Genomic DNA, 12,353 nt, shown 5'->3' on the forward strand with positions numbered 1-12,353 from the left:
TATTGATAGGGCATTGTAGGGCTTTTGAAAAAATTGAGTCTAATGAACACCTCAACATGATGTTGGGGTACCTTGGGTATTAGGGGTCTTAGTAAGATCCAAAATGACACCTTATTCCCTATATGTTGCACTACTTTTGACCAGGGCCCCAGCGCATTATACCGTATAGGAAAATAGGGCACAATTTTGGACACATCAGAATGGCCTCCTTGTGAGAAACAGTGGCTGATGATGAAATGCATTACTCTGGCTCTGGAGGTGTTGCTGTTGTTGCTCATGCATAGCCCACACCATTGGCTTCTATGCCCCCTTTCAGTTTGAAACCTTTCAACTGTTCAAGAAACCCTGGGTTTGGACATGTGGCTGGCCGAGCCGATTTCACCAAGGTAAACGCATCATTGAAAGGCTTTCCTTCCGTGGACATCAGGTATCCAATGACGACCGAGGCTGACCTCGAGACTCCAGAATTGCAGTGAACCAACACAACTCCTTTCTGAGGGGGGAGACGAGAGAAACAAGCCTTATGTTAGTAGAATGTGCACAAACAGACTTCAGCCCAGCTTGAACAAAAAAGTAATCAGGTGGTCAACTGAGGGACTTAATTTAAAAAAATATGTTCCTTACCCCAGGAAACCTGTTGAAGTGTCCTGGGGTAAGGAATGTTTTGGGGGTATGATGCATTATGTCAGTTTAGTGCTATCCAGTCCAAAAGAATGAGACCTGATGTGCTCGGCTGCTTTAAATTTGAATCCCATGTCTTCAATTCACACAGGTCAATCTAATAAAATACGTTTATGCTAATCACACATAATGGGAAAATTTAAAGCTATAAGGTGATAGAGTTATTCTCCCACTTAGCTAAAAGCAACATGGATGCTTTGATTAGGCAGTTGGAGTTACCCCTGCATGGTATCCCAGATTACATAGGGAAGTAAAAAGAGCCACTGACCTCCATTCAACAGAGAGTGGAAACTTATTTCCAAAAGGCCCAGTCATTGTAATCATAAACCTTTGGTGAATTTGCAACATGTGACAGTGTCAGGTTGTTGCGTGATAGGCACAGCGATTTGGTAAAAGGTTGTATAGCAAACAAAGGGCCACTAGTGATAAGATCTTTCTACAACAGGCTAAATTATGCATGGTGAAAACTCAGCCATGTATTATTTACTACAGAGTGGATACAGAGGTAGGGAGGATACCTAGATACCTACTGGTAGGGAGGGAGGCCTTACATTGGCTCACTGCTGTCCAGTATCAGATATATGCCAGGTCATCAACTTGAACACTCAAAGAAATTACTATTAAAGTAAAGTAATTTTACCTACAGTATGTACTGTATACAGCAAAGTGATTATCAAATAAAATTGTATTTATCACATGCGCCGAATACAACCGGTGTAGACCTTACCGTGAAATGCTTACTTACAAGCCCTTAACCAACAATGCAGTTCGATAAATGGAGTTAAGAAAATATTTACCAAATAAACTAAAGTGAAAAATAACAATAACGAGGCTATATACAGGGTGTGCCGGCACCGAGTCAATGTGCGGGGGTACAGGTTAGTCGAGGTAATTTGTACATATAGGTAGGGGTAAAGTGACTATGCATAGTTTCTCCTTGATATAAAACATCTGATTATTAACGTATGCCGCTTTCTTTACAACCACCACATCATGGAGACCGGTATCAATCATAAAAGTTAGCAAGTGTAAATAACTTTCATGATGTGTCATCTTTCATGATGAGTAGGAATGTTGAAACTGTCAGGTAAGATGAATGCAGTGAAAGATACGGTATTAAAGCATAAAAATAAAGAAAACAGCGAAAAGGAAACTGGATATTGCAGCCCCCAATTAGACTATATTAGCCTGCAATATTGTGAAAACACATACAACTTACCTCTGCATTTGCTTGGTCTATGAATTTTGAGCACTCTTGGAAATAGGATGTTATGTCAGTATCAGGAACATCCAGAATGCTCAGTGTTTTATAAATGAACAGGTCTGGAAATGCGTTTTCAACACCATAGGCTACATTCAAAATGTGGGACACCTGAAATGGAAGAAGAACATTTATGAAACACCAAAACAAGACAGAAAATTGTATTAAATATAAAGCTTATCTCTATGACATAAAACAATACCTTATATTTTCTCAAAGTGCCAAAGTCATGTGCAGCATCTTGTGAGCCTACAACAAGAAAAAACAACCATCAAATTGTGAGCCTGTAAGAAATTGTTTTAAATTGAAATATTTTTAACTGAGCATAGATATTTTTATGATATTTACTTCAGTATTGATAAAGATGTTTTTTTTTCAAAAACATGAGTTTAAACAGTATATTGAGGAAAGATTAAATGTGTTTACATGCAATAATATAGTAGACTCAGTCTCAGAGACAAGAAACTGAAAACGTAAGGCCTCATATCATACTGACAGCTACAGTATGTGTGTCTGTGTAGGCACCTGTCAATTATCCCCTGTCAATAACACACATCTCATCGACATCCACTCACCTAATAGTAAATAAGGTTTAATAACTCCAACTTGTACGTCCCAGCTGTTGTCCTGTACATAGCCGCATGCTGTCTGAGGCTGAGTTTTATCCTCTACAACATGTATAGTCGACCCTTTCCATGTCTCAATAATCCTCCTGCCGCTCAACGTCGTCACGCGGGTGCATTGCTTTCTCAAATTGGTCTTGGAAAATGTCTTGATTTCCTGGGCAAGAGACTGCATCGCCTTTGTTTTCTCAAAACAAAGCAAAGGAGAAAAAAAGAATCCAGTGTTAGATTGGTCTGCCACTCTACCAGTCTAGGCTACTCCATTGGATGTAATGTTCACAGTGCCTAGCTCCTGGTTCAAATGGACTCCTGCGTGTTGATGGGCAGGTTTTGTCAACCCCAACTTGAAAATTGAGAACTCAGATTAGTCACCCAGCCTTTATGGGGGACCAGAGTATTTTTCTAGGCGTCACAGATGTCACTATCACATGATGCCATCATTGTGTGTGTGTGTGTGTGTGTGTGTGTGTGTGTGTGTGTGTGTGTGTGTGTGTGTGTGTGTGTGTGTGTGTGTGTGTGTGTGTGTGTGCGTGTGCGTGTGTGTGTGTGTGTGTGTGTGTGTGTGTGTGTGTGTGTGTGTGTGTGTCCCATAGGCTATTCAGTTTGGTGCAGTGGTATAGTATTTCAAAGTCTATTTTACATGCTGTCATCATAATGTTCAAACATAACTGAGGATTTTGGACATTAATATAAAATATTCACATTGAGACATCCAGCCACACTTTATTGTTGCCTTTTTAATGTAGGCCTTCAATGTAGGATCAAATACTTGAGAACTATTTTGTCGTGGGTGTAGCCGCCTACATATAGGCCCATATTCCTTCCCAAGAATAAAATGCTGGTCACGTGACGTGCATTTGGATTGCAGGAAACAGCCTGTCAGCCTCGTTTTCGTAAAATAGGACAACACCTAGTAAAAACCGCGACGGGAGAGAGGAGTGGGGATTGGCGAAACCGCTCCACCCACAGAATGGGCGAATTGTAACATTGTAGCACTGGAGTGTCAGTATTTTCACAACAAACAAAACGCGGCAGCAATTCTACAACAAATATTTTACAAGAATCAGTAGCTATGTCGGCAACACTGTCGCGCGGCTCGCTCCAACCTGGCCAGCAAAAACTGGCCGAGAAATTTACCATTTTGAACGACAGGGGCATCGGAATGCTCACTCGCATCTATAATATCAAGAAGGTAAGATACCAGTGTAATTCTTCGGTTCATAATAAATTGTACTGCATTCAAGAGATTGAAAGATCAAACACCCCAAAATCATATGTGGTGTATGGCAGAAACCTTTGTTTTGAAACCCAAAGCATGACAGCTACGGCTGCAGAATGCCAGTCAAGGCCCTCTTGAAAATGTGTTGCAGATAAGCTAACGTTATTTGGCTAGCCAAGCCCACTCATCAATAGGACAAATAAATCACTGTTTTCTGAGATTGGTCTATGTCAATCTTCGTGTAAAAAGAATAATAACTCATAGGCTACTTACTGAAAGCTATGGTTCACTGGCTTGAAATAAAATAGTATCTCACTGAAATAGCCTATAATGTAACAACATGCCTAGCTTTGCAGTAAATGTTGTGCTTGATGGCTAGCTAGCTACATAGTTTCTCCTGCATACTTGCATAAAGCACCACAATATTAGTCAAATAAATTGACAAAGGAATGCTTTTCTAGGTTCTTTAGCCAATGCTAAGATTGAAGTCGGAGATCAATATAATGGGAACACATTTATAATCAGTCAGATTAGCAGTTACCATCTGACAGACACATATTGGCACATAATGACTGAAGCATACTACTTACTAACCAATGGCACGGCAGTATCTACAGTTGGTATACATGTATGTTATATGGTTGTTATGCAGTTGTTATAAATGCCTGATGCACCGGAGCACATACTGTATAGGTCCTGGTTTGAAAAACATTCAGTAAACACACATTTTCCTGGGATAGAAGGGAGAAGTATTTTAAAGAAGCCACAGTTTTAGAGGTACTTATGATTTGTTTGTTACACTTACTCATAGTGATAGTGGGGATGTTGTGATATACTGATTCCATACTAGGGCCACTTTCCTGGACACAAATTAAGTCTAGTGCTTTTTAGTCCAAGACTCTTAATCTGTGTCTGGGAAATTGGCCCATGGTGTTTAATATACTAATTGTAAAACCCTACAGAGAAAACCACTCTTAGTAGCATTATTACTAGTGTATTAGTATTCACTATTAATTTATAATAAAAAAAGTCATCAATGTTTATTGGTTGCATACACAGTTTAGCAGATGTTATAGTGGGTGCAGCAAAATGCTTGTGTTACTAGCTCCAAATGATGCAGTATAATGTCAAACAAGTACACAAATAATCAAAGAGTAAACAAGTTACAATAAGCAATCACGAATGTCAGGATGAATCCAATTTAACAACTCAAATAGCACTGTAACAGTAATAAAAATGCAATCTATATGTATGTACACCGGAATACTTTTCACAGGATATACTAAGAATGATATGTACATCAGTAGATATATTAGAGTGAGCAATGTCAAGAATCCAGTATATAAATAAATATGCAGTGTGTATAAACAGTGTAACTAAATACAAAGTACAGTTGTATAAATATTAGAATGCATTATGTTGGGAATACAGTATTTAAATACTCAATGTGAAACAGGAAGTGTCCAGTGGTTCAATGTCTCTGACATGGGACAGCAGCGTTTTGTGTGTGTGTTTGTGTGTGTGTGTGTGTGTGTGTGTGTGTGTGTGTGTGTGTGTGTGTGTGTGTGTGTGTGTGTGTGTGTGTGTGTGTGTGTGTGTGTGTGTGTGTGTGTGTGTGTGTGTGTGTGTGACCTGATAGACGGCTAATGATGTCTGTTCAACAGTCTGATAGCCTGGTAATAGAAGCTGCTTCTTAGTCTCTCTGTCTTGGCTCTGATGCACCTGTACTGATTCCATCTGCTAGACGGTAGCCAGGTAAACAGTCCGTGGCTTGGGTGACTGATATATTACTTATTCATAGTGGGGACTGGTGAGGTGTGTCATGAATGGCAGATTCCATACTAGACGTTAGGTTTGGGCGATATACCATTTATAACATATACCGAGGTATTTCGAAATACCAATGATTTTCAATAGCATTAAAACAGCAGCAGCTCTGGGGGTGCGTGCTACGCCACTGTTTATAAATATAAGTATAACTATATGAAATTTATATCTAGCTCAGGGCTCCGGCTATGTATTTGGTTTGCTAACTTGCTAGCTAAGTGGCTAGATGTAATGATCAAGCTTCTTGGTTACAGCAGAAACATTCAATCCCATCCTGGATCAAGATCCCTGCTAAAATTGTTTGTGTGTCCCTTGTGTGCACTTCCAGTAATACCGTATACCTCAGTATGGTACAGAGACAGTATGACAATCTGTGTACCAACCAACCCTACTAGACGTTTCAGTCAGTGTAACAGAGAAGAGCATTCTTAGAGTGTAGCAGTCCATTTTAATGACTTTGATACAGTGACAGTCAGTCCTTTAATGATGAGAGAGAGTACTGTGTCGGTGTCCCAAATGGCACCCTATTCCTTATATAGTACACTACTTTTGACCAGGGTAGTGTACTATATAGGGAATAGGGTGCCATTTGGGACAATAACTGGGTATCAGAGATTCTTAGCCGACTTGGCAGCAGATAGAAGGCTGTCCAGTGTGTAGCTGAATGGAGGCTAGTGGAGAATCATGCCTCTCTGCCTTGACTGTCTGTCTGCTAGTACCCTCCAGCCAACCAACCCTTGTGCTGAGGGTCTACCTGGCCTAGTAGGCCTATCCCTTTATAGGCACCACACAATCATCTTCTGTGTCTCACTCCCTCACTCCCAACTCTCAATTCAAGTTCGATGTGATAGAAACATTAGCATAAAAACATTATGCAGATACAGAATTCAGACGGAAAAAACGTACCCCAGGACACAAGATGACTATCATGATGACCACAAGATACAGGATTGTCACTACACGCAAGAGCTTAGTTGTGTGACGATTTGTCACTCTCTGTTGCAGTCAATTTGTGTGTAATATTCAGCCTATTACTCATATATTTCCATTTATATACCTCAGTTTTTATGTTCAGCATGACACAATAGGCTACATGCCAAAGGTTTTATACCCATGGTACATTTCTTGTTTTATCAAAAAACATACTGTACTTATTGAAACTGTGGCGGCAGGTTGATGCTTGTGCATTGAACTAACAGATCTGTTGCTTGGCAACTGGTAGGCATTGATACTAGCTGACAGAATCATTTAGGAAGAATTTAAGATGTCTTTTTCTGTTTCATCTGTGATTGTAGGCTACTGTGATTGTAGGCTGGTGCAAAGGCCTACCTCAGTAAATCAAACAATTGTACACTTCTGCAGTAGTCCTACGGCACACGTTTACTGCCCATTCCTACCGCACAAGCCTTCTAAGCATTTCACTGTTAGTCCACACCTGCTGTTTACGAGGCATGTGGCAAATACAATTTAATTTGATGTAATACTACTACCACAGGTGTATCCCATTACTGTAGTCTACTGCACAAGTCTACTAGGCCTACCTCATTAAATCAACCTGCTTAGACAAGCTGCTTTATCAAACAGAATTAAACAGACAATTCATCCAAAATAGAGATCTATTGTATTTTGTTCATATCCACTCGGCAAGTAACGTGAATCTGAAGATTCAGTGGCCAACAATATGGGATTATGTACCAAGAAGAGCCTATAGTTTAGCATTAACATTGTTGACAGCAAAACAATGAGACCCCTGCTATGACAGCTGGCTGCAAGTTGGACACTACTGTCTGGGCCAGCAGTATTGCTTTTTATATTGATGTAACTTACACAACCACCTGATTCCCATGATAATATTTCTGTCACGATAATGTTTATGTAGTGTATCAGTGTCACAGAGTGCAATATTTGTTTTTAAAGTGAGTAACCAGTATAATGCTTTACGGTGTAGTTATAGTACATTGTAAGACTTGTCATAAACATGTATGACCCCCTTATAATGCAATGTAGCATTTCAAAAAATAATTTGTTGGTTTCCAGAATTATCAAAAATAACCTTGTTTGTGGAGAGGGGAGCTTCTTATGACGTCATATAATTGAAGGGGAAATCTAAACCGGAAGCAGCCCAGGGCCCCTCCTCAGAACCCTCCTAGTCTTTACAGAGACAACAGGAAGCTCACTCTTATCTAGGATGTTCTTATGCAGGACTTGTCAGTAGAGCGGAGATATATATCAGGGAAGATGGTACTGTACTGAAGGCCTACTGTATCTAGCATCTTTAGAACTCAGCCTGAGAAGAATTACATTAAACTATGCACCCAACAGCAATATAGTGGAAGTTTAACTGGCAGTATGGACCCCACTGTATGGTAGGTACATTTATTAGAAAAGAATAGCAATACACAGTTTAATCCCGACGGGAAATACTGTACTTACAGAGACACAGTCACAAAAACAGCAATCAATGTAGTAAAACCAGATAGCAGTACAGCAGAAAAAACATAAATCATCCATCCATATGTCAATAATCAGTTCAACAGTTCATTAGTACACTGATGTAGTGGGTGATAAAGGAATTCAGTTAGCTCCTTTGTATTGTGTGTTTCAGTCTGAGTCCTAATAGACAAGAGTCCTAATAGACAAGAGTCCTAATAGACAAGAGTCCTAATAGACAAGAGTCCTAATAGACAAGAGTCCTAATAGACAAGAGTCCTAATAGACAAGAGTCCTAATAGACAAGAGTCCTAATAGACAAGAGTCCTAATAGACAAGAGTCCTGTCATAGACAAGAGACTGACTGAGAGTGCAGGGAGGGAGGGACTCTACTATGCGGTCAGAGGGAGGGTCTCTTATGAGGAAACAGCCTTGACCTCAGTCTGTTACTCACTCTCCAATGACCCTGTTAGCATTGGGAAAGCACTGGTGAAGCACTGTTACAACTGGAAAAGCACAGTTAGCACTGTATTAGCACTGGGAAAGAAATGTTCGCCCTGGGGACGTCAGTACACTGTCAGTCCTGGAAAAATCACCTGGTACCGACAACCTGGATGATGAATTGCTTAAGTTGGTAACGGAATACATTGTGACTCCTGTTTGCTACATGTTCAATTTAAGCCTAAAAGACGGTGTGTCAGGGAGGTAAAGGTAATTCCGCTACCCAAGAATAGCATAGCACCCTTTAATGGTTCAAACAGCCGACCAATCAGCCTGTTTCAAGTGCTTAGCAAACTTTTTGAAAAAATTGTGTTTGATCAAATGCAACGTTATTTTACAGAAAATTAACAACAGACTTTCAGCATGCTTATAGGGAAGGGCACTCAACATGCTCGGCATTGACACAAATGACTGATGCTTGGCTGAATGAAATTGGTAGTAAGAAGATTGTGAGAGCTGTTCTGTTAGACTTCAGTGCAGCTTTAGATGTCATTGATCATAACCGATTGCTGAAAAAAATGTAGATTTGCATCCTCTGCCTTATTATGGATTGAGAGTTACCTATCTAATAGAACACAGAGGGTTTTCGTTAATGGAAACTTCTCATGCACATTCAGTTGAGTGTGGTGTACCACTGGGCAGCCGGGTAGGGCCATTTTTGGTTTCTGTTTTTACAATTGTTTTATTTTATTTTTTACCTTTTTTTAACTAGGCAAGTCAGTTAAGAACAAATTCTTATTTTCAATGACAGCCTATGAACAGTGGGTTAACTGCCTTGTTCAGGGGCAGAACGACAGATTTTCACCTTGTCAGCTTGGGGATTCGATCTTACAACCTCACGGTTACTTGTCCAACGCTCTAACCACTAGACCTTGAATAACGTCTGTGTGTCTACATATGCTGACAGCTCAACAGTATACACGTCGGCTGCAGCAGTAAAATAAATAACTGTCACCCTTAGCGTAGATCTCCAGTCAGTTTTAGAGTGGGTAACTAGCAATAGGCTGGTGCTAAATATCAAAAAATATCATAATGTGGTGATTAAGCAAGTTGAGGAGACTAAACTGCTGGGTGTAACACAAGTTAGCAAGCTATCAAAACATATAGACTCAATGGTTGCTAAAATGGGAAGAGGTCTGTCGATTGTCGTGACTTGACTTTAACATTAATCTGAAGACTGTTATTTATCTAACTGTGTTTAATTGTTTAATTGTTACCCGATTTTCAATTAATCATGTAACAATTAACTCATTAGGATCTGGGGCACCACGAGAGCAGTTCTTTAAACAGTTACCATTTCCCGAATTAAACTCTAAAAGGTCTTTACCTATTACGTCTATAAACAGTCAACTTATTAACCTTTCATTGCTACCCATCCCGGATCCGGGAGCATCCTCATCAAAAAAGCTGACTAGCATAGCCTAGCCTAACGCGACAGGGATATCATATAATATAATTTTAATGAAATCACAAGTCCAATACAGCAAATGAAAGATAAACATCTTGTGAATCCAGCCATCATTTCCGATTTTTAAAATGTTTTACAGCGAAAACACAATGTATTTCTATTAGCTAACCACAATAGCAAAAGACTCAACCGCATTGTCACGGTTTTCTTCCTGGGATGAAGGAGAGGACCAAAATGCAGCGCGGCTAGTGTTCAACATGTTTAATAGACGAATAAACGGTAACACTACTACAAGTAACAAAATAACAAATGTGAAAACCGAGACAGCCCTATCTGGTGCAGACAAAACACAGAGACAGGAAACAATCACCCACAAAATCCCAACACAAAACAAGCCTCCTATATATGATTCTCAATCAGGGACAACGATTGACAGCTGCCTCTGATTGAGACCCATATTAGGCTGGACACAGAAACAGACAAACTAGACACACAACATAGAATTCCCACCCAGCTCACGTCCTGACAAACACTAAACAAGCAAAACACATAAGAACTCTGGTCAGGACGTTACAGTACCCCCCTCCTGAGGTGCGGACTCCGAACGCACCCCTAAAACTCAAGAGGAGGGTCTGGGTGGGCATCTATCCGCGGTGGCGGCTCCGGCGCAGGACGAGGACACCACTCTACCACTGTCTTTGTCCCCCTCCTTAGCGTCCTTTGAGTGGTGACCCTCACCCCCGACCTTGGTCTAGGAACCTTCACCAAGGCCCCCCCTAGATAGAGGAGGTAGCTCAAGACAGAGAGGTAGCTCAAGACAGAGAGGTAGCTCAAGACAGAGAGGTAGCTCAAGACAGAGAGGTAGCTCAAGACAGAGGGGCAGCTCAAGACAGAGGGGCAACTCCGGACTGAAAAGCAGCTCCGGACAGAGAGGCAGCTCCGGACAGAGAGGCAGCTCCGGACAGAGAGGCAGCTCCGGACTGAGTGGCAGCTCCGGACTGAGTGGCAGCTCCGGACTGGAGGGCAGCTCCGGACTGGAGGGCAGCTCATGACTGGAGGGCAGCTCATGACTGGAGGGCAGCTCATGACTGGCGGGCAGCTCTGGCGGCTCCTGACTGACGGACGGCTCTAATGGCTCGGGACAGACGGGCGGCTCAGATGGCGCTGGGCAGACGGATGGCTCAGATGGCGCTGGGCAGACGGATGGCTTAGATGGCGCTGGGCAGATGGATGGCTCAGACGGCGCTGGGCAGACGGATGGCTCAGACGGCGCTGGGCAGGCAAGCAGCTCAGACTGCGCTGGGCAGACGACCGACTCTGACCTGCTGAGGCGCACAGTAGGCCTGGTGCGTGGTACCGGAACTGGAGGTACTGGGCTGGAGACACGCACCATAGGAAGAGTGCGTGGAGGAGGAACAGAGTTCTGGAGACGCACAGGAAGCCTGGTGCGTGGTGTAGGCACTGATGGTACTGGGCTGGGGCGGGAAGGTGGCGCCGGATATACCGGACCGTGAAGGAGTACACGAGCTCGTGAGCACCGAGCCTGCCCAACCTTACCTGGTTGTATGCTCCCCGTAGCCCTGCCAGTGCGGCGAGGTGGAATAGCCCGCACTGGGCTATGCTGGCGAACCGGGGACACCATTTGTAAGGCTGGTGCCATGTACACCGGCCCGAGGAGACGTACTGGAGGCCAGATATGTTGAGCCGGCTTCATGGCACTTGGCTCAATGCTCACTCTAGCCCGGCTAGTGCGGGGAGGTGGAATAACCCGCACCGGGCTAAGCACACGTACAGGAGACTCCGTGCGCTCTTCCGCACAACACGGTGTCTGCCCGTACTCTCGCTCTCCACGGTAAGCCCGGGAAGTTGGCGCAGGTCTCCTACCTGACTTCGCCACACTCCCCTTTAGCCCCCCCCCCCCCCCCCCCCCCCCCCAAGACATTTTTGGGTGAGCCTCTCGGGCTTCCAGCCGCTCTGCCTTGCTAGCGCCTCATAATGCCGCCTCTCCGCTTTTGCTGCCTCCAGCTCCGCTTTGGGGCGGCGACACTCCTCTGGCTCTGCCCAGGGTCCTTTTCCGTCCAGAATTTCCTCCCATGTCCATTCCTCCTGGTACCGCTGCTGCTGTCGCTGCTTGTTTCCACGCTGCTTGGTCCGAGTTTGGTGGGTGATTCTGTCACGGTTTTCTTCCTGGGATGAAGGAGAGGACCAAAATGCAGCGCGGCTAGTGTTCAACATGTTTAATAGACGAATAAACGGTAACACTACTACAAGTAACAAAATAACAAATGTGAAAACCGAGACAGCCCTATCTGGTGCTGACAAAACACAGAGACAGGAAACAATCACCCACAAAAATTAGGCTGGACACAGAAACAGACAAACTAGACACACAACATAGAGCAA

The 12,353-nt window shown here is 42.9% G+C and overlaps 2 protein-coding genes across 4 annotated transcripts in view; one reads left to right on the plus strand and one right to left on the minus strand.

The window, feature by feature from the left end:
- Positions 1 to 274: 274 nt before the first annotated feature.
- Positions 275 to 2,740, minus strand: LOC120058052 (dual specificity protein phosphatase 19-like). Its single transcript, XM_039006533.1, has 4 exons — positions 2,518 to 2,740; positions 2,145 to 2,191; positions 1,901 to 2,053; positions 275 to 493 (listed from the first exon to the last, which is right to left on the minus strand). Exons 1-4 carry the CDS (start codon positions 2,738 to 2,740, stop codon positions 275 to 277), a joined length of 642 nt encoding a protein of 213 aa, XP_038862461.1.
- Positions 2,741 to 3,478: 738 nt separating this feature from the next.
- LOC120058366 (nck-associated protein 1-like) overlaps positions 3,479 to 12,353 on the plus strand; it is a 71,298-nt gene continuing 62,423 nt past the window's right edge. For all 3 annotated transcript variants that reach the window (XR_005478001.1, XM_039006981.1, XM_039006982.1), the window contains exon 1: positions 3,479 to 3,757. Coding sequence is in view for 2 of the 3 variants with exons in the window: in XM_039006981.1 (XP_038862909.1) it covers positions 3,638 to 3,757 (120 nt within the window). In the remaining variant the exon portion in view is untranslated. The remainder of the gene's footprint in view (positions 3,758 to 12,353) is intronic.

This window comes from Salvelinus namaycush, chromosome 13 (genome assembly GCF_016432855.1).
Source record: "Salvelinus namaycush isolate Seneca chromosome 13, SaNama_1.0, whole genome shotgun sequence".
NCBI classification, from domain to species: Eukaryota; Metazoa; Chordata; class Actinopteri; order Salmoniformes; family Salmonidae; genus Salvelinus; species Salvelinus namaycush.

Bases quoted from the DNA above. Each gene is read 5' to 3' on its own strand.
- LOC120058052 (XM_039006533.1), bottom strand. From the start codon at position 2,740: ATGCAGTCTCTTGCCCAGGAAATCAAGACATTTTCCAAGACCAATTTG. The intron at 2,054-2,144 runs GTATTGTTTTAT...CTTCCATTTCAG, and splicing joins GCACTTTGAGAAAATATAAG to GTGTCCCACATTTTGAATGT. The intron at 494-1,900 runs GTAAGTTGTATG...CTCCCCCCTCAG, and splicing joins TAGACCAAGCAAATGCAGAG to AAAGGAGTTGTGTTGGTTCA.